The sequence below is a fragment of the Pelophylax lessonae genome, assembly GCF_965119305.1.
Source record: "Pelophylax lessonae genome assembly, chromosome: 3".
Taxonomy (NCBI): domain Eukaryota; kingdom Metazoa; phylum Chordata; class Amphibia; order Anura; family Ranidae; genus Pelophylax; species Pelophylax lessonae.
Genome location: NC_138770.1, coordinates 131893299 through 131916441, shown reverse-complemented (window position 1 = coordinate 131916441; position 23143 = coordinate 131893299). Strand labels below are relative to the sequence as shown.

Here is a 23143-nt window from a genome sequence, read left to right as displayed (position 1 = left end):
CCATATTAGTTAACATTGGGGAGAACTTTGACCCATGACACAGCCGTCAGGTGGAACGGGACAGCCAATTAAAACATTTCAGCACATGGACATGCCCCCTACCCTATAAATAGACCTGAGCTGTCGGCCATTTCACATTCTGCTTTTTGCCAGCGTAGGGAGAGGTTGCCTGTGCTCATGAGGGAGAGATTGCCAGACACAAATAGCTCTGTGAAGATCCACAAAAATGGATTTTTGTAAGATCTTACCGTAAAATCCTTTTCTCTTAAGCTCATTGACAGACGTAGTCCTCGTTGATTAATAACAACTCGGGTTATACTGCCCTCTACAGGATTAGGACTAGACAGGAAGACATTCTGGCCACACCTTAGGGGCAGTCCCAGAGGGTATATCCTCTCTCTCTCTGCTACAGCAAATCAGTTATGTCACAAAGCAGTGTTTAGAGAATTTAACCCAACCCAACCCAAAAACAGAGGGGCGGGTACTACGTCTGTCAATGAGCTTAAGAGAAAAGGATTTTACGGTAAGATTTTACAAAAATCCATTTTTCTCTGTCGCTCATTGACAGACGTAGTCCTCGTTGATTAATAACAACTCGGGACGTCCCAAAGCAGTACCACAAATGAGGGGTGGGAAAATGGAAATCAAAATCCAATCTAGAAGGCCCAACCGGTGCCAACTAGAAGTTTTAAAGGCTCATCAATCACACGATGAGACTCAACTGAAATTCCAACGGAAAAAAACCCTCGAGGTAGACCACCGGTCTCCTCAAATTGCGGCCTGCAAAACCTTGCGGCCAAATGAGGCATCCGCCGATGCCATCACATCAACTTTATAAAATTTCGTAAAGGTATGTACCGACGACCAGGTGGCCGCCTTGCACACCTGGACCACTGACGCCTGATGGCGGTAGGCCCAGGAAGTACTGAGCGCTCGAGTGGAGTGCGCCTTAACAGGGAACGGAGGATTCCGACCCTTAATAGAATAAGCCTGTACCACCGTCTGTCTGATCTGAAGGCAACCCCTTTCTGGGGCCATCCGTGATCACAAAAAGTTAATCCGTTTTACGGAATGTTTCCGTAGCCTTCAGGTATACCCTGATTGCCCGAACCACATCCAAGGAATGCAACGCATATTCCCGAGGATGATTGGGCTGAGGACACAAGGAAGGTAGTACAATATCTTCATTCAGATGAAAGTCTGAAACCACCTTAGGAAGAAAGGATGGCTTCGGATGAAGAACTACCTTATCCCTATGAACCACTAGATATGGGGAATGGCATGATAATGCAGCCAGTTCTGACACCCTGCATGCAGAAGTAATGGCCACCAAGAAGGCCACCTTCTGAGATAATGTAAGCAAGGGAATCTCACTGATATTGTCAAAGGGAGGTTTCTGCAGAACCGACAAAACCAAATTAAGATCCCAGGGTGGTAAGGGCGCGCGGACTGGCGGAGCCAAGTGCCGCACCCCCTGGATGAAATTCCGCACCAAGGAATGAGTAGCCAAAGGCTTCTGAAAGAAGATTGCTAATGCTGAAACCTGACCCTTGATGGTGCTCAAGGATAGTTTCTGTTCAACCCCCTTTTGCAGAAAAGCCAAGATTCGGGTCACCGAATAGGTACGTGGGGGAAATCTCAAAGATTCACACCACGCAATATAAGTCTTCCATGTGCGATAATAGACTTTGCTGGAAGTCGCTTTCCTTGCTTTAATTAGAGTAGGAATAACTGAAGCTGACAACCCTCTGTCCTTCAGTACCTGGGTCTCAATGGCCAGGCCATTAAGCCCAGCGACTGTAAAGCACGATGGAAGATCGGTCCTTGAGACCGCAGATACTCCCTGAGAGGAGGTCTCCAAGGAGCGTTCGCGACTAGCATGTCCAAGTCGGCCTGACCGGCCTGACGAGGCTAGCCTAGAATTTCCAGGATAACTGGAGTTCCCTCCATCTCTATCCTGCGGAGAAATCTCAGCAGCAACTTGAGAGGGGGGAAGACGTATAGTAGCCGATACTGCCTTTATAGGCCGTTCAGCGCGTCTGTTGCGTCCGCTAGAGGATCGCGGGCGCGCGTTACCAACCTCCGCGCCTTCCTGTTGAGCCGATATGCCAACAGATCCACCTCCGGGATGCTCTGATGAAGACACAGATGGTGAAATCCTTGGTGATCGACCTAAGTCATCACCTTGATATTGTCTGACTGGATCCGAACCAGGCTGCCCTAGAGCTGCTTGGTCTAGGCAATCCGACAAAGTCTGATTGCTCTCTGTTCCCACACATTTATCAGACACTTGATTCTTATCAGGAGTGATGATTTCTCCTGGTTGAGCATTAGAGACCGAAGTCACCAGACTCGAGGCTTCTTGGTCTGTTTGCTCAACCGGATCAGATTCCTGTAGGGAACTGAGACTAATCTTTGGAAAAGGTAAAGAAAATGATCTGTTCAGGGAACGGAACTACCGCTCCCTGTAGCACCTAAATGTTGGAAGGGAAGAATCGCACCGGTAGCAGTGATCGATACTCGATCTTGTGTCCTGATCGTATGATCTCCTGAACCCCTTAGTCCGAGATTCAGGAAGGCTCTAGCTCTGACTGCCGGTGAAGACGTCCCCCCACCCTCAAGCCGGGTGGGGGCGCACCTTCAGGCTGTATTAGCCTTAACTTCAGGTTTGGCTGAGTCGGCCTTTTGTTTGCCCGACCAGCGCCTCTTGAACCCTCCTAGAGGGGCTTTGCCTTTCCCGCTCGCCCCAGCGGAGCGAACAAACCCTTTATGAGCGGCAAAGAAAGGTCCACGCTTGTTACGAGGTCCTTTAGCTTTAGCAGCCTGCGGCAAAAAAGTGCTCTTGCCCCCAGTGACATCCTTGATGATCTCATCTAGGGTGGCCCCCAAATAGGCGATTCCCCTGAAAGGGGAGATTCGCCAAGGCTTTTTTGGAACCTAGATCCGCCGACCAGCATTTTAACCACAGCACACGTCTGAGGATTACCGCTGACATCGATGCATGCCCTAACAAGGGGGTGGCATCCAGGGCTGCGTCACAGACGAACTGCAGTCCTTGTATAATTTGTTCCATCAAATCAGATGCTGCCTGGGGGATACCTTTCCCTTTTAGGTCATGGCGTACCAATCTTGCCCATTCCGTTAATGTCTGTGAAACTAAACCAATGACAATCACTGGTCTAAAGGCTGACCCTATCAGGGAAAATATAGTGCGGGACTCTGCTTCCATCTTCCGATCCACCGGATCCTTAAAGGACGGAGCGTCCTCCAACGGGATAACAGTGGCTTTATTCAGTCTGGAAATAGGTGGATCCACCACTGGTGGTACCGTCCATTTCTTAATGAGGGATTCCTCAAACAGATAGCGTCTAGCAATGCGTTTGGAAACAGTAAAGGTACGTTTTGAATGATCCCATTCCTCTTTAATTTTATTACCAAAACATTTGGGTAAGGGAAAAACCTTCGCCGTCTTGGTAGGTTTGCTAGTACCAAAGGGAATTTCCATCTCGGTTGCCTCTGCCGGTAAAACCTCAAGTCTTAAGGTTTCCCGGACCGCCACAACTAGTGCGTCCACCAATGCTTCTTCTTGTGCTATGGCGGAGGCAGGAACGTCCTCCTCACATTCTGAGGGAACTTTACCTGAGACAACAGCCCCTGCAGAAGGACCTGCAGCTGCAATAACCATCTCAGAATCTGAATCTGAAGTATCAGATGAAATAGGGGTAGGCGGGGGTCGCTTTCTTGACCCCCGTCCCTGACAGGCCATCTCCACCCGGGATACCAAAGACTCCAAAACTGCTGTGAATGCATCAATACTCTGTGAACTGGAGGGTCCTGCGGCCACCTCGAGGGGATCAGGTGGGGGTACCTGTGTGGCAGGGTCCATGATTATTCCAGACACTTGCCGGAAAAAATAATTTGCCAAAAAAAAAAATAAAACTTTTTTTTTTCTTTAGACCCCCAGCGCCACAGCGCCCCTCAGTGTTACCTGCTTAGGGACCCCTACAAAGAGAGAGAGAGAGAGACCCCAAGGCTCACCACTTGATGCTCAGAAGTTTCAATACAACCTGTTCCAGCACTGTCTATTACAGACAGGAAGTCTTTGGCTGGCTTTCCCGGGTAAAGGGAGCCGGCTCCGCCCCTTTGCACGCCTTCCGGCGCCTCCCCCTAGCTCCTCGAGGTGTTTGGTCACCTCAAACATGGCCGCCCCCATGCTGGAGACACAAGCCTACGCCGGGTAAAAGGAGGCGGCTCCGCCCCTTTACACGCCTTCCGGCGCCTCCCCATAGCTCCTCGAGGTGTTTGGTCACCTCAAACATGGTCGCCCCCATGCTGGAGACACGAGGCTACGCCAATATGGCGGCCTCGTGCGATCTGTAAAAAAATGGCGGCGGCCTGTGTAGGATAGCGGCGGCTAGCAGCGGCCTGCGGGATGTCTATATTCGGCCTGGCGGCCTGCGGGAGTGTCTCGGCCCCACAACCTTCACCCTGAATGGTGATAAGCCTGGCCGGCGGTACAGGACCCTGGCGGGCCGCATGCGGTCCGTGGGCCGTCGGGAGGCAGCCCTCTGTCCTTCTGGAAGTGACCGTTTGCTGGAGGAATGGCGATCTGGACTGCAGTGACTCAGGCATAGGCATCGGCCTGTGTACACCTCTGATAGGTAGGATACCTTTTACTTCAATAGTAATGCCCCTTATAGTACTGCCACTGACTTCAGTCACCCTTACAGTTTTACAATGACCTTAGATAGTCAGCTCCCAAACCAAGCCTCCTGGTTTCTGTTCACAAAAAATCACACTCAAATTGGGGGATCTGTGACCTGAGGGGAGACCCATCCTACCATTCCAGAGAGGGGCCCGCGTCCACCACAAACCCGACAGGGGGGGGGAGGGGGAACATTCTACTCACCATACCGGAACCAGGCGGGCGCCCACTCCTGACAGAACCCCTCTCCACCGGGGTGGGGGGGCTGTCGACCAATACGGACGCCGTGACTCTGTTGGTCATTGGCGTTCAGGCGAGACGTTTAACTCGCAGGGTCAGTCCCCGTCCAGTGGGACTATGTCGCGGCCGACCCAGCGCGGAGCTATGGCCTGCACGCGCTCGTAGGCTGAACTGGGGTGACCACTGGATCTCAACATCCAGCCCGTCGCCCAGTTACAGCTTGCTTGCTTGCTGATCTCCAGGAACTGGAGAAAAAAGCTGTCTAAAAAAAAAAAAATCTTTCTAAGAAAAAAATCCTGCCAGGACCGAAGATCCTAGCAAGGCATCTAGGTCCTTACTCCTAACTAGACAGAAAAAAACTGATTTGCTGTAGCAGAGAGAGAGAGGATATACCCTCTGGGACTGCCCCTAAGGTGTGGCCAGAATGTTTTCTTTCCTGTCTAGTCCTACTCCTGTAGAGGGCAGTATAACCCGAGTTGTTATTAATCAACGAGGACTACGTCTGTCAATGAGCGACAGAGAAAAGTCATTTTCAGGGCTGGTATTTCGGTATAGGTCTACTAGTATCTTTTCAGGTTAGGGACAGGTATCCAGTCGGTGCTTTAGGGGCAGTTAGAGATCGGTAGCAGTCACACAAATCACTCTGTTAAAGAGGTTGTAAACTCGTATAAAATTTTTTTTTTTTTTTTTTACAACCTGCAAGAGAAAGACATAATGAGCTAGTATGCATCGCATACTAGCTCATTATGCAATACTTACCTTAGAACGAGCCCCCGCCGTGCCGCTCACTCACCTGTATGACGAGCGACATGTTCAGTCGCCCGTCTTCCGGGAACGCGGCATCCGGCCATCTGATTGGCCGGAGCCGCGGTGATGTCACTCCCGCGCACGCGCGCGGGAGCCGACGGTCACGGCACGGAGCGCATGCGCCAGTGACGTCACTGGCTGCATTAAAGGTTAATATCTCCTAAACGGTACAAGTTTAGGAGATATTTACAGTACCTATAGGTAAGCCTTATCATAGGCTTACCTATAGGTACAACTTCCCGAGGAGGGTTTACTTCCTCTTTAATGTCCACAAAAGTCCTTTTCAGGGCTGGTATTTCGGTATAGGTCTACTAGTATCTTTTCAGGTTAGGGACAGGTATCCAGTCTGTGCTTTAGGGGCAGTTAGAGAGATCGGCTGCAGTGACACAAATCACTCTGTTAATGTCCACAAAAGTCATTTAAAGGGCTGCAATTTTTGGTATAGGTCCAGTCTCTTTTCAGGTTAGGGGCAGGTATCCAGTCTGTGCTTTAGGGGCAGTTAGAGAGATCGTCTGTAGTCACACAAATCGCTCTGTTAATGTCCACAAAAGTCATTTAAAGGGCTGCAAATGTTTTGGTATTACTGTGCAGTGCACAATATAGGGGGGAGGGGGGTAATCCACAGTATAATATACTTTGTAGAAAGCATATTATAGTGGATTAGTAGTATTATTGTGCACTGTGCAGCATTGTGACAGGTGTGGTGTGACTGAGCGTTGCTGCAGCAATACTACACACAGTGACAAAAGCACTTATAATGTATTATAACTGGTGTGATAGACCAATGGCCCCCCCAATACCACAGATTGAAGTGGGGTGTTATCTTTTACAAGTGTATTTGTGTCCTGCAACAATATTGCCTCTTTTGCTGAGTTAAGTCTGATACACAGTGCCAAACTCACTGGCCAATTTTTTTGAACTGCTGTGATAGACCAGTGGCCCCCCAATACCACATATTGAAGTGGGGTGTAATTTAACAGTATAATTTTCTAAGAGTGCGATTTAGTCCTGCAAAAATTTGGCCTCTCTTGCTGTGTAAACTGTGCTACACACAGTGACAACAGTTACTGGCCAATTATTTGTAGAACTGGTGTAATAAACCTGTGGCCCCTCAATACCACAGATTAAAGTTGGGTGTTATCTGAGTATACTTTTACAAGTGTATTTGTGTCCTGCAACAATATTGCCTCTTTTGCTGTGTTAAGTCTGGTACACACAGTGCCAAACTCACTGGCCAATTTTTTGAACTGGTGTGATAGACCAATGGTCCCCCAATACCACATATTGAAGTGGGGTGTTATCTGGATAACAAGTGTATTTTTGTCCTGCAACAATATTGCCTCTTTTGCTGTGTTAGGCTCGGTTCACACTTGTGCGATGCGGGAAGGCTACAAATTCGCAGCCTGTTCCCGCATCGCATCCGCACATCTGACGGTTCACACTGCCATATGCGATACGCAGGGGGTGTCAATTAAATGTTGACACCCCCAGTTTGATCGCATATCGCAGTGCGATCTGACAGTTCGCACAGGATCGGATCGCTCAAGTGTGAACCACTGTGCGATCCGATCCTGATGCGGCTGAAAAAAAAGGTCCTGTGCGTCTTTGGTGCGGATACGCACAAAGTGTATGGCTGAATTTGCATCCACACATGAGATCGCATGTAATGAAGGAGCAGTGCGCTCCGAATTACATGCGATCTCCGCAGCCGCAATAATGTGAACCGGCACTTAAGTCTGGTACACACAGTGCCAAACTCACAGGCCAATTTTTTGAATAACTGGTGTGATAGACCAGTGGCCCCCCAATACCACAAATTGAAGTGGGGTGTTATTTAACAGTATAATTTAATAAGATTGTATTTTAGTCCTGCAAAAATGTGGCCTCTTTTGCTGTGTTAACTGTGCTACACACAGTGACAACAGTTACTGGCCAATTATTTGTAGAACTGGTGTGATAAACCTGTGGCCCCCCAATACCACAGATTGAAGTGAGGTGTTATTTAACAGTATACTTTTCTAAGATTGTATTTTAGTCCTGCAAAAATTTGGCCTCTTCTGCTGTGTTAACTGTGCTACACACAGAGACAACAGTTACTGGCCAATTATTTGTAGAACTGGCGGACTGACGGACCGGCAGATAGGGAGAAGAGGCAGGCAGAACTTGCATTGCACAAGAGGTACAAAGCAGACTGCAAATGTATCAGGAGCGAGCCATCAACCATGTACAGTCACATCTGGTGCTCCCAGGACGCCATCACATGGCTCCGCAGTGTGGACTTTTTTTAATGTGTCCGTTGCTGACAACAGTGTTGCAAATTGCAGCCTTTGCAGTCAACGCATAAGTCGCAGTAAGCCCAACACTCACCTAGGGACAACCGCCTTAAGAAGGCACCTGAAATCCCATCACAGAGCCCAGTGGGAGCAACACCGTCAGAACCTACAAAGAAACGCTCCAGGCTCTCACTGTCCAGCCTCTTCTCCTGTCTCCTCACAGTTGTCCTCCACTCCACCTTCCATGATGCAGTTGTCACGTTGTTCTGGAAAAAGGCAGGCTTCTGTGGCTCAAATGTTGGAGCGTAAAAAAAGGTGTCCGACTACATCGGGTTAATGGCCGATATGGACGCTGAGGAGTGATGAACCCCTGGACTACTGGGTGGGCAGGCTTGACCTCTGGCCAGAGCTTGCACAATTTGCAATGGAACTGTTGGCTTGCCCCCTGTCCAGTGTCCTGTTCGAAAGGACGTTCAGCGCAGCAGGGGAGATCGTGACCGATAAGCGCAATTGACTGGCTCATGACAGTGTAGACTACCTCACATTTATAAAAATGAATGAGGCATGGATCTCTGCGGAATTCTACACATGTGACCAGTAGACCATGTTTCATTGAAATTCCTCATGACAGGCCACAAATATCTGCCAGACCGCCATCCACCCACAACAATTCTGGGTCCTTGTCTTCGCTAAATACATCGGCATAAAAGGCATTTCATGTCCATTGAATGGCTAAATTTTTGGGGCCTATACAGGCCGACACTTACTTCTGTATACTGTGAATGCCTAATATACCTCTAGCCATCAAATACACTACGTTATTTGCTGTCAGTTAAACCCATGTGAGCTAATCTTTGGGGGCTATACAGGCCGACACTTCTGTATACTGTGAATGCCTAATGTACCTCTAGCCATCAAATACACTACGGTCTTTGCTGTCAGTTAAACCCATGTGGGCTAATTTTTGGAGCCTATATAGGCCGACACTTACTTCTGTATACCGTGTGAATGCCTAATGTACCTCTAGCCATCAAATACACTACGTTCTTTGCTGTCAGTTGAACCCATGTGAGCTAATTTTTGGGGCCAATACTGGCTGACACTTACTTCTGTATCCTGTGAATGCCTAAAGTACCTTCACTTATCAAATACACAACGTTCTTTGCTGTCTGTTAAACCCATGTGGGCTAATTTTTGGGGCCTATACAGGCCGACACTTACTTCTGTATCCTGTGAATGCCTAATGTACCTCTAGCCATCAAATACACTACGTTCTTTGCTGTCAGTTAAACCCATGTGAGCTAATTTTTGGGGTCTATAAAGGCCGACACTTACTTCTGTATCCTGTGAATGCCTAATGTACCTCTAGCCATCAAATACACTACGTTCTTTGCTGTCAGTTAAACCCATGTGAGCTAATTTTTGGGGCATATACAGGCCGACACTTACTTCTGTATCCTGTGAATGCCTAATGTACCTTCAGCCACAGAATACTACGTTCTTAGCTGTCAGGTAAACCCATGTAGGATAATTTTTGGGGCCAATACTGGCTGACACTTACTTCTGTATTCTGTGAATGCCTAATGTACCTTCAGCCACAGAATACTACGTTCTTAGCTGTCAGGTAAACCCATGTGGGCTAATTTTTGGGGCCAATACTGGCCGACGCTTACTTCTGTATCCTGTGAATGCCTAATGTACCTTCAGCCACAGAATACTACGTTCTTAGTTGTCAGGTAAACCCATGTGGGCTAATTTTTGGGGCCAATACTGGCCGACACTTACTTCTGTATCCTGTGAATCCCTAATGTACCTTGAGCCACAGAATACTACGTTCTTAGCTGTCAGGTAAACGCATGTGGGCAAATTTTTGGGGCCTGGAATGGTCGACACTTTCTTCTTTATCCTGTGAATGCCTAATTTTTCAGACTGGAAATGAAAAACAATGGGTCTGTAAAGGTTCCACCAAATTGTGGAATGGATGCGGACCCATTTTACAGATGTGTGAATGGACCCTATATACATTAGACATGTATTTACCGGCTGCTGTATGAAAAAATAATAATTTTTTGCTGTAAAAAAATAAAAAAAATTTAGGGCAACTTTTCCAATTGCAATACTTCTGTTATGACATTGTCCATGTGCTGGGACTATTTATGCACAGCTAGTACGTCTTTTGTGGCTGCAAATATGACCTAAAGGTTTTTAAAGTTCACCTCCCATTAAAGTCAATGGGGCTCGCCGCTAACTTGCGGTTCGCGGACTTTTGAGAAAATTTGCGGCTGACGTTCGCGAACCGCCCCGGCCGATGTTCGTCCATCTCTATTTGCAACTTTGAAAACTAGAACTTCTAAATATTTTCTTCCCTAAGTTCGTCTACTGCTTAGCTATTATAAATGTGTTACCTCATATTCTGTGGGGTTAAAAGAATGAACTGGCGAAACCTCTGAGAATCAGCCATGGTAAGTATCATATCCATTGATATCCGCCTATTCACCATGTCCTGCAAAGGCAAAATAAAAGATTAAATTAAATTGCTACCTAAACATTACACTAGACAGGAGGGTGAATTACAGTAAGGATTGTTCCTTTACATTAGAGCCAAACAAATGCAAAGTTTAGCAATGCACAGTACTATGAACCTTTGATTAACACCCATGGCATAAATCAATGCATGCATGTGGAGAGTGACAGAGAGGGGTAGGAAATAGTCAGGAGTAATGCAATCCAGAAGGCAGAGCTGAAAATGTTGCTTGGAATTTCTGTACAGCAAAAGCACTATGTTGTCAGCTCAAACAGGAAGTTAACAGCACACTGAGTTTCTGTCAGATTAACAATATTTTTCAGTACTTGCAGCATTATTAAAACAAAATAAATGGAATGAAATGGATGAACATTACCATGTATACATCAAATTCATCCAGACACCGGAAAGGTGATTCAGCAATCGACCATAGAGAAAGAACAAAACAAACAGTTGCAAATGATCGTTCGCCTCCAGAGAGAGACCTCATGTCAGATAATGAAGCCTTATTAACTTCTCCAGGCTGGACCTGAATGGGAGAAAAGACACTTCAGTGACTGCAATAACGTACTACAGTATGGAATATACATATGCTGCAGAGGCATTCCGATAAAGCCAAATGTCAGGGTGAGGGTTAAAACTGGAGTCATTACCCAAGAAGTCATGTAAGGGGCCTGTACTGTAGTGTAAACATGAACTGAAGCATTCAATACCATATCACTACATTATCATGTCTTATGTAAGGCTTGTAGTTTAAAACAACACAACACCACATCTAATGCATCACTGCATGTACTGTCAAGCATTAGACAAGTGCCGCAATATAAACACATCAAGAAACCGCATTAATCCAGGTAGGCTTCTGCAGCAGCATCAATAACAGGCTGCATCTTCATATAGGTTTCTGCTGTACAGAACAGCATTACCCTTCCATTGACAGACGCAGCTCTCAATGCTTCTTCACTATTGGGTTATGCGCCATCTACAGGAGTAGACTAGGGAGTTTAAACTTTTCACTCGACATGCCTATAGGGGCTGTCCCTCATGACATAACCCCAGACACACTGTGCTCTCAAATCAGTTTTGTAGCAAGCAGTGAAAGAAGACAAAACAAACCCCATTTTAGAGGGGCGGGAGCTGCGTCTGTCAAAGGACTCAGAGAAAAGGATTTTACGGTAAGTTCTTACAAAAAACTGAATTTTTGTAAAATCTTACCATAAAATTCCTTTCTCTGAGTCCTCCGACAGTCGCCGCCACTTCATAATCTTCACTAATGGAGTATTGACCTTTGCTCCGTAGGAGTAGCTAGGCAACAAGATTTGTTAATATAAAAGCTTTTAGCATATCACACCCCTAGGGGGCGGTCCCCTCAGTCAATACCTCCCTGCTTCCTGCATTCTCAACTCAGTTTCAGTAGCATAGCAGTAAAGTACATAAACAAACCCCAAAGAGGGGCGGGGGCGGCGACTGTCGGAGGACTCAGAGAAAGGAATTTTACGGTAAGATTTTACAAAAATTCCGTTTTCTCTTACGTCCTCCGACAGTCGCCGCCACTTCATAATCTTCACTAATGGGGACGTCCCAGAGCAGTGTAGACATGAGGGGTGGGAAAAACGCAGCCGCGCCTAAAGCAACGCAGTACCCACAGCAGAGAAAGGAACCTTACCAAGTAAGAGAACCAACTGGGCAACAGAAAAAAAAACGTGCTCAACAGGAGCAACAACCCAGGAAAGAACAAGTAACCCAGGGGTAAAACACCCCAACAGCCAAGGGCCCAAACAAGGGACCCTAAGGCACTGCCGCACTAAGAACTTCACGGCCAAAGGAAGCATCTGCCGATGCCTGAACATCCACTTTGTAAAATTTGGAGAAGGTGTGAACGGACGACCAAGTCGCCGCCTTACACACCTGGGCCACAGAAGCCTGATGACGATAGGCCCAAGACGTACTCAGAGACCTGGTAGAGTGCGCCTTCACAGGGAAAGGAGGAACCTTCGCCTTCAAAGCATAGGCCTGCACAATGGTCTGTCTGATCCATTTGGCGATGGTCGCAGCCGACGCTGCCATGCCCTTCCGAGAGCCCTCTGGAAGAACAAACAGAGAATCCGACTTGCGAAAGGATTTCGTCGATGACAGGTAAACCCTGATCGCCCGAACAACATCCAAGGAATGCAAAGCCACCTCCTTTGGATGCTTAGGCTTCGCGCAAAGCGAAGGCAAGACAATGTCCTCATTGAGGTGAAATTCCGAGATCCTCTTCGGAAGAAAAGAAGGGTTAGGTCGTAAGACTACCTTATCCAAATTAATCACTAAGTAGGGAGAGCCGCAGGACAAGGCCGCCAGCTCCGACACCCTACGAGCCGAAGCGATCGCTACCAAAAAGGCAACCTTCTTGGACAACAGAGACAACAAAATCTCCCTGATCTTCTCAAAGGGAGCATGCTGTAACACGGACAGAACAAGGTTCAAGTCCCATGGAGGTAAAGGATCCCTCCGAGGAGGGGCCAAGTGCCGCACCCCTTGAACAAAGGTGCTAACCAAAGAATTAGACGCCACAGGGCGTTGAAAGAGAACGGCCAGCGCAGAAATCTGACCCTTAATCGTGGCCAACGCCAAACGCTGGTCCACGCCCGTTTGAAGGAAGGCCAACACTCTCGACACCGAGTATGAGCGAGGGGAGTACCCCCTGGACTCACACCAGGCAAAATACGCCTTCCAAGTACGGTAGTAAATCTTCCCCGAAGAGGCCTTCCTAGCCTTGATCAAAGTGGGAATGACCTCAGGGGAGAGACCCCTATCCTTCAGGACCTGGCTTTCAACAGCCAGGCCGTTAAAGCCAGCGACTGTAAAGCAGGATGGAATATCGGTCCTTGAGACAGGAGATCTTCTCGAAGAGGTAGACGCCACGGAGCGTCGACCGCCAGATTTACGAGGTCTGCGTACCAAGACTGGCGAGGCCAGTCCGGCGCCACCAGAATCACCGTGTGCAGTTCCGAGGCTAACCTGCGAAGGAGCCTGGACAGCAGCTGAATCGGTGGAAAGGCATACATCAGACGATACTGATGCCAGGGCGCCACTAACGCGTCTGAGGCGTCTGCCCGAGGATCGCGCGTTCTTGCCACAAACCTTTCCACCTTGTTGTTCAGACGAGACGCGAACAGGTCCACATCTGGGAAACCCCACTTCGCGCACATCATCTGGAAGACATCCGGGTGAAGGGACCATTCTCCCTGGTCCAGGGCCTGGCGACTCAGATAATCCGCCTGCCAGTTCTCCACCCCCGGAATGTGAACTGCCGTTATCGCAGGGACGTGCGTCTCGGCCCAAGACAGAATGTCGGCTACTTCCCGAGCCGCTCGGGCACTCCTGGTGCCCCCTTGGTGGTTGATGTAGGCCACCGCTGTGGCATTGTCCGTCTGAACCCGAACCGGACAGCCCTGAAGCCTGTCCGTCCAGCGCAGAAGGCAGAGATTTATCGCTCGCAATTCCAGAATGTTGATCGGAAGGGAGGATTCCTCCTCCGACCAAGTTCCCTGGGCGGACAGAACGCCCAGAACACCACCCCAGCCCGACAGGCTGGCATCCGTGGTGATCACCGTCCACGACAAAGGACGAAAGGACTTGCCCCCTGACACCGCCGGGGACTGGAGCCACCACAAAAGACCCTCTCGGGTGAGGCGGCTCAATGAAAAACGCAGATCCAGAGATTGCGGACGCCCGTCCCACTTGGCCAAGATCTCCGCCTGAAGATCCCGGGTGTGAAACTGGGCGAAGGGAATCGCCTCGAAAGTCGAGACCATCAAACCCAGACACCTCATACCCGTCCGAAGGGACGATCACTGATTGTCCCTGAGGGACCTGACTTCGTCCTGAAGTGTCCGGAGCTTGTCTTCCGGCAGGAAGACCTTCGCTTGAACAGAGTCCAGGATCATCCCCAGGTAGGGAAGATGAACCGACGGACACAGCGTCGACTTCGGAAAATTTATCGTCCAACCGAACTCCTGTAGAGTCTGCATCGTGATGGACAGGTCGTTCACCAGGCCCTGACTGGTCGCAGACCGAATCAAGATATCGTCCAGATACCCCAAGACAGAGATGCCCTAGGCTCTCAGTAAAGCCAGGACCGGCGCAAGCACTTTGGTGAAAACCCCCGGAGCCGAAGCGAGACCGAAGGGTAACACCACAAATTGGTAATGATCCTCCGCAATGGCGATTCGAAGGTACTTCTGGTGACCCTCGAAAATGGGGATATGAAGGTACGCATCCTTCAAGTCGATGGAGGCCATGAATTCCCCCGGAACCAGGGCAGCCACCACCGATCGCAGGGATTCTATGCAGAACTTGCGAACCCGCACAAAAAGGTTCAGAGCTTTAAAGTCCAAAATCGGACGCACCTTGCCCTCCTTTCTGGGCACAGTGAACAGATTGGAATAGAACCCCCGAAATCTGTCCCGATGAGGCACCGGAACCACCACTTCCTGGGCCCGCAGGTCCCGCACCGCCAGGTGCAGATCCTGCAAGCGCTCCGGAGACAGCCGAAGATTTGAGGGAAAAAATCTGCTCGCCGGCCGAGAGAGAAACTCGATCTTGTATCCAGATCGAACGATTTCCTGAACCCACCTGTACCGAATGCGGGCCAGCCAGGGTTGAAGAAAACCGAGCAAACGTCCCCCCACCCCAGAATCTGGTGAGTGCGCCCCTTCAGGCCGAATTGGCATGGGCAGCGGATCCTGACTGGCCGGACTTCTGCTTACCTGTCCACGGCTTCTTCTGGGAGCCTTGGCCCTTGAAGGACTTGCCCTTATATTGCGACCGAAAGGCACGAAAGGACCCCTGAGAGGGCCTAAACGAGGTATTCTTCTTACCGCGAACAAACTTATTCTTATGAGTCTGGGGTAAGAGAGTGCTCTTACCCCCGGAAACTCACTTTATCAGAGTATCCAAAGACTCGCCAAATAGGCGAGATCCCGCGTAGGGCAAATTAGCCAAAGTCTTGCGAGATGATTGGTCAACCGACCAACATTCCAGCCATATCAGACGACGGTTCAATACCGCCACACTCGAGAGGCGTGCAGCCAAAGGGACTAAATCCAAGTCCGCATCACACAAATACATGACACCCTGATGAATTTGATCCACCATAGCCAATGTCGTCGGTGGAGCAGAGTCAGCCACCAGGGTGCGCCTGAGCACCTGCGTCCAATCCGCAATAGCTTGGGCTGCCATAATGGAAGCAAAAATAGGCTTCAGCATAGAACCAGCAACTGTATAAGAATGACGGGCCAGAGACTCCAATCTCCTGTGCGTAGGGTCCCGGAACACCGGGGTATCCTCAGCAGGGATCGCAGTAGATTTATTCAAAACCGCCACCGCGTGATCCACCTGAGGCGGCACACACCAACGCTCATCAGTGGTGGGTGTAAATGGATAACGCAGCTCGAACTTACTGGGCACAGTAAAAGGCTTCTTTAAATTGCGCCATTGCTCATCTACAGCACGCTGAAATTCCGCAGGGCAGGGAAAAGCCTGCGCTGCTTTGCGTTTCCTTTGCGTCCCATAAGAGGACATCAAAGCAGGAGGACACGGTTCATCCTGCAGATGCAGTGTTTCCTTGATAGAAGTAATCAACTCATCCATGAGTGCAAGCTCTTCAGACGAGCCAGGGGGAGAATTATCAACCCCTTCCACCTCAGCCTCACCCTCACCCTCAGACCCAACAAGGTCCAGAGAGGAACGAGACCCTGAGAAGGGCACTCCAGCCATAGCAGCCCCATCGCCCTCTGAATCAGAGGAAATAGACAATCTGGGCCGTTTTGCGGATCGATCAGCCATCAGCACCTGAGAAGCCAAGTTTGCCACAATAGCAGCCAGATCAGCCCCCTCGGGGGATGCAGCAGCCCCTTGGCCCCCCACCAATGTGGGAGGAAACTTGCATTCCTGGGAATCCATGCCCCAGCAATAATAGGAAAAAGGAGTACTGCCCCTTTAAGACCGCGGCGAGCGTAGCCCACCGCACACTACAGTATGTACCGACCCCCACAGGGATAAGAACACTGAGCAGGGAAATACAGGATAAGGAGAAGTAAAAACCTGGAGAGGCCACACAGGCTGCTGCCACCGATCGCTGTCCCAGAGCAAAAGGAAGTGATGTAATGACTGACCGCCCTATAAAGCCTATGTAGGCTACACATACATGGCCGCTCGGCTGAGGCATTGTTTGGGCAATTACAAAATGGCGACGACATGTGGTTGTACATCGATCGCCATCAAAATGGCGGCGTTTGGCGCCAAAACACCGCGCCCTACTCACTTAGGGCCGGACACCACAAGTTTGCCTCAAAAAAAATGGCGGACCGCAATAGTGGCCACCGCACAGCATGTCTAACCCCAGTCTGCCCACACAGCACACATAGCAGATCGGGAGAGCCCCCCCCCCCCCCCCGCAGCCCACAGAAAAGGCAGCTATTCCACACAGGAATCTGACAGGGAGCTCAGCACATATACAGACATGCAGGGTCACACAGTCACAGACTGACACCCAAACAGACGGGTCCCCACATAGAAATGTACTTACCAGTCCGGATGGCGTGGGGAGCCTTCTCTAGCGACCAAACCGCTGTACTCAGGACAGGGAGTGTCGCAGCCAGGACGCAGTGGAACTGCGGTGCGAAACCGCAAATGGCGTCCAGTGAGGTAGCCACCTCACAGGCAGCATCCCTGCAGCGAACAGGGATGGGTAGTTCAATATGCCAGGGAAACCTGACTGAATGCTCGATGGCAGGCTGGGGAACCCCTGCCCCCGAGCCCTGGGAACCAGGGTGGCCAGTCCGAGACCCAGCTCCGCATGATCATCTTCACCTGAAGAAACTAAACTAAATGCTGAGAAAAAATAACAGCTAGTAAAAGAAAGAGAAAAATACTCAAATAAAATCAAAAAAAGAGAATAGAAAGCTGAGACTGAGAGCCCCAGCACAGTATCAGCCAAGCTACTCCTAAGCTAGGCATTAGAAACTGAGTTGAGAATGCAGGAAGCAGGGAGGTATTGACTGAGGGGACCGCCCCCTAGGGGTGTGATATTCTAAAAGCTTTTATATTAACAAATCTTGTTGCCTAGCTACTCCTACGGAGCAAAGGTCAATATCCCATTAATGAAGATTATGAAGTGGCGGCGACTGTCGGAGGACGTAAGAGAAATCCAATTTTCTCTATCATCCTTTGACAGACGCAGCTCTCAATACTTCTTCACCATTGGGACGTCCCAAAGCAGTGTAGGCATGAGGGGTGGGAAATCGCAACCAACTGTTAACGTCCACGGCTAAAAAATGTAGCCAACTGGGCAACAAAAAAAAGCTCAACCCAAACCAACAGGAGCTTACGGCCAAACAAAAAATTCACCCCCATAAAGAGAAAACCAAGTCTCTTTGTCAAACAGCAGCGTGCAAAACCTTGCGGCCCAAGGAAGCATCCGAGGATGCCAACAAATCAACCTTGTAGAATTTGGTAAAAGTGTGCACAGAGGACAAGTCGCCGCTTCACACACCTGAGCAACAGAAGAAGCCTGATGGCAAAAAGCCCAAGAGGCACTCAGCGCTCAAGTAGAATGCGCCCTCACAGGGAAAGGAGGAACCTGACCCCTTAATGAATAGGCCTGAACAATTGTCAGCATGAACCATTTTGATATGGTCGCAGCAGACGCAGCCGAACCCTGACAATATCCCTCAGGAAAGACAAACAAGGAATCAGATGTCCGAAAAGACTCAGTGGCTGACAGGTAAACCCTGATCGCTTGAACCACATCCATTGAATGCAAAGCAAATTCCTTGGAATGCTTGTGCTTAGCACAGAGCGAAGGCAAAACAATATCTCCATTGAGGTGGAAAGCAGACACCACCTTAGGGAGAAAAGACTGATTAGGGCGTGGAACAACCTGATCCCTAAGAACGACCAAAAAAGGTGAACGGCAGGACAGAGCCGCCAACTGAGAGCCACCAAAAAGAAAACCTTCTAAAACAACAAAAGGCAGAGATATCTCCCTAATATTTTCAAAGGGGGGCTGTTGAAGAACTGACAACACCAAATTCAGATCCCACGGGGGCAAAGGGGATCTCCTCGGTGGAGACAGGTGACGCACCCCTTGAATAAAGGTGCGGATCAAGGAATTAAACGTCAGGGGAGGTTGGAAGTAAATGGCTAAGGCCAACACCCGACCTTTGATCGTACCTAAAGCCAAGCATTGCTCAACTCCCTTCTGCAAAAAGGCTAAGACCCTCGCCACCGAAAACGAGCGAGGATGCAACTTTTGTGACACACCGGGCAATATACACCTTCCAAGTATGATAATGAAACTTCCTGGAAGTAGCCTTCCTAGCTCTCAACCAGGTAGGAATCACAGAATCAGAGAGGCCTCTATCTCAACACCTGGCCTTCAACCGCCACGCCGTTAAAGCCAGCGACCGTAAAGCAGGATGGAAGATCGGCCCTTGAGACAGCAGATCCTCTCTCAAAGGCAGCCGCCAGGGAGGCTCGATGACCATCTTTACCAGGTCTGCGTACCAAGACCGGCGAGGCCAGTCTGGGGCCACCAGAATCACCGGCACCTGTTCCACAGCCAACTTGCGGAGGAACCTTGACAACAGATGTATCGGAGGAAAGGCATAAATCAGCCGATATCGGTTCCAAGACACCACCAGCATGTCTGTGGAGTCGGCCAGAGGAAGTTGAGCCCTGGCCACAAACCGCTCTACCTTTTTGTTCAGACGAGACGCGAACAGATCCACCTCCGGAGTTCCCCATCGGGTACACAGGAGGCAAAAAACATCCGGCTGCAGGGACCATTCCATTCCCCCTAATCCAAAACTTGACGACTCAGGTAATCCACCTGCCAATTCTCCACACCTGGAATGTGAACAGTGGAGAGAGCCAGAACATGTGCCTCGGCCCAAATCAGGATCTCGGCCACTTCCCTGGCTGCCCGGACAATCTTGGTGCCCCCCTGATTGATGTAGGCCACAGCCGTGGCATTGTCGGATTGTACCCAAACCGGAAAGCCGTGGAGCGGAGGCGTCCAATGGAGCAGGCAGAGTTTGAGCGCCCTTAGCCCAGGACATTTATCGGTAAGGACGATTCCTCCAGGGACCACGTACCATGGACACAAAGAGCGTCCAGAACTCCACCCCAGCCCAACAGGCTGGCATCCGTGGTGACCACCGTCCACAACAGCGGCAGAAAGGACCTGCCCTGGATCAGAGCAGGCGACAGAAGCCACCAAGAGAGCTTCAACCTCAAGAGACGGCTTAGGCATATCATTCTGTCCAAGGATAGCAGGTCCTTGTCCCACTTGACAAGAATCTCTGTTTGTAGAGGCCTTGTGTGAAATTGAGCAAATGGGACCCCCTTGAAAGTCGACACCAACAGCCCCAAGGACCTGAATACACGTCCGCAGGGAGGAGAGATCGTTGTCCATCAGCAACCAATCTTGCCCTGCAAGGCCTTAAGTTTTACCTCTGGGAGAAAGACCCTCATCTGAGAGGAGTCCAAGATCATGCCCAGGTAATTCAGGTGCACTGACAGTCAGCGCAGACTTCTGGAAGTTGATGGTCCACCGAACTCCTAAAGTGTCTGATCCGTGAATGGCAGGTTGCCCGACAGGGCAACATGAGAGCTTGCTCTCAACAGAAGATCGTCCCGACTGCCGAGGATCGCAATCCCCTTTCTTTCAAAACCTTGGTGAATACCCTGGGAGCGGAAGCTAGACCAAAGGGTAGCTAGACCAAAGGGTAATGCCACAAATTGAAAGTGCCGCGAAACGGAGACACCGCTGATGACCCTCGTAAATAGGTATGTGCAGATACGCATCATTTACAGCTATGGAGGCCAGAAAGTCCCCCTGATGTAAAGATGCTACCCCCGACTGTATGGACAGCATCCAAACTTCTGCACCCGCACAAAGCGGTGCAGTGATTTGAGGTGCAGAATTGGACGCACCTTGCCCTCCTATCTAGGCCCTGTGAACAAGTTTGAATAAAAACCTCGAAATTATTCCTGCTGAGGAATCGGCACAATCACTCCCCATGCAAGGAGAGTCTGCACTGCCTCCCTGAGATCCTTCAATCGATCTGCAGACAGACGGAGATTTGATGGATGGAACCTGTCAGCTGGGCGAGACCGAAAATCGATCTTGTACCCTGAACGAACTAGTTCGTGAACCCATTTGTCCCGATCAGAGAAGTCCAGGGTTCTTGAAAGTAACGCAGACGTCCCCCCCCCATCCAGATTCGGGTGAGGACACCCCTTCACGTAGAAGAGGATTTGTCTGCCGAACAAGACCGGCTAGTCTTACCCGACCAAGCCTACCTGTTTCCTCCAGAAGCTCTGAACGGTTTACAATTTGCACGCGCCCTTGCAGCACGAAAAAAAAAAAAACACCTGTGAGCGATGAAAGAGGGTTCCCTCTCACTGCGAGGTGCCTTGCCTTTGAGGATTGGGGTAGCAGAGAACTCTTACCCCCGTTAGGCCCTTGATTAACTCATCCAAGGAGTCCCCAAACAAGCGTTCACCCAAAAGTGGGAGATCAGTGAAAGCCTTCCTAGAAGCCTGGTCCGCCGACCAGCTCCGCAGCCACACCATCGCGTATGGAAAGCCCCACCGCTGACACTAGCTCCGCAGCCACACCATCGGCATATGGAAAGCCCCACCTCTGACACTCTGGCAACCAGAGGAGCCACGTCCAGGGCCGCAGTTCACAGGTACACAAGGGCCTGGGCCATCTGGTCCGTGAGCTCATCAGAGCCGGGGGAACTGTCTCAGCGGTCAAGTTTCCCCAAGCATTGCAACTCATTCTTTAACTATCTGAGACACCAGGACGGATGCAAATACAGGTTTAAGTATCGAGCCCGCCAGCTAATGCAGGTGGCAGGACCGGGATTCCACCCATCAGTCCACCAGGTCCGTAAACACCGGGGAGACTTCCACAGGTACCACAGTAGATTTGTTCTGGAAACAGGGTGATCCACCTTATTTGAGACTGAGTCAGCAAAGGGATAACGGCGTTTAAAGCGCTTTTGCACCACTAGCACGTGCTTAATGGGCAATTGTTCATTTCCCATATCCTGAAAGTCTTCGGGACAAGGGAACCCTGACTTCTGGGCTTTTGCAGGAGCCAAAAAACACCCGCTGACCTGACTGTGTGGGCTCATCATCCATTTTCAATGTTTCCCTTACTGAAAAAAATTAGTGCTTCCACCTTAGCACGTTCCCGCGCTGCAGCCAAGGAGGACATGTCCTCCTGACCATCTGACTGCGAGGACAAGGTTTCCTCAGGGATGGGACTGTCCGTGACGACCACATCAGGGTCTGAATCAGTGGCCATGACTGGGTAGCGACTTGTTTTATCACAAAGTCCACCTTTGATGCCAGATTTTTCAAAGCTGCAGACAGAGACATGAGAGACTGTGATACGGAAGGTCTGGCATGCACACTAATAAAGTCTAAGGAGGAATTTTTACCCTGGGACTCCATTTTGCAAGTTTTAGAAAAAAAGAGTGCACTGCCCCGCGCGCTATATCGCACTGCATCCGGAGTCCCCCTTAAAGGCTGATGATAGCAAAAGTGTGCCCGAGGAATACACAAAGGAACAAAACCCCTTACTTTATCACCTCTGAGAAGTAGCAGCTCTGTAGTGTAATCTCCATGAAAACGTCTGACAGGAAGTGACATATCACCACTAGAGGCCACACACTGCCTGTGTAGCCTCAGGCTACAATAAAATGGTGCCAATAGTAAAGTATAGGAAGCTTAGGAAAAATGGCCGCTGCCCTTACACAGAGAGCCTATATGCCCCCACTTAAAACGGCGGCCGCCAGTGCTGCCATGCGGTCAGGACCCAGGCATGAGGCCACCGTGGGAATCCACCTAAAGGGATCCCCCAGGACAAGGTAACATTTATTAACCCCCCCCAGGCGTCAGACGCCTACTATAGCGCCCCCAGCGGGAGCAGGGAGGGCAGGGCCTGTCCTGATAGGACTGGGGGATCTTTTCAGAGAAACACAGCTCTGTTATCCCCATGAGTGGGCCCACATCTCCCCCTCAGAAGTCTATTTCAGTGACAAGGGGGGGCATTGCATCACTCAACATACCATGGACAGGGTGGGCTCCGCTCCGAAGCAGCTTGCCTCCCACCCTAAGTGGGGGTGCTGCCAGCCAAAAGAGGTACGCTGCGACTCAGGGTGTTCCAGATCGATGCGTTCCTGTCGCTTGCAGGCTCGTCCCCATCCACCGAGGCTGTGTTGTGGCGAAGCCTGGGCGGACCACAACCTGCTCACGCTCGTTGGCCAGGCCGGGAGACCGTAAGGATCTAGATTATCTAGTGCGAAACCTCAGCCCGGCTGTCGCTTTTAGTTCACCAGGAGGATCCCCCTGACACTAGTTATCAATAGTGAGTAAAGATAAACAAACATTCTTAAAAAAAAATTAGGTCCTACTCCTTAACTAGGCAGCAAGAAACTGATTTGAGAGCACAGTGTGTCCGGGGTTATGTCGTGAGGGACAGCCCCTATAGGCGTTTTGAGTGAAACGTTTTCACTGCCTAGTCTACTC

General features: G+C 50.0%; 1 protein-coding gene across 1 annotated transcript in view; it reads right to left on the bottom strand.

Annotated features, from left to right (window-relative positions):
* Positions 1–23143, bottom strand: part of SMC6 (structural maintenance of chromosomes 6) — a 332391-nt gene that overhangs the window by 17053 nt on the left and 292195 nt on the right. The window contains exons 25-26 of the mRNA XM_082248885.1: positions 10926–11078; positions 10431–10528 (exon numbers count right to left, since the gene is read on the bottom strand). Of these exons, the coding sequence (XP_082105011.1) occupies positions 10431–10528; positions 10926–11078 (251 nt within the window). The remainder of the gene's footprint in view (positions 1–10430; positions 10529–10925; positions 11079–23143) is intronic.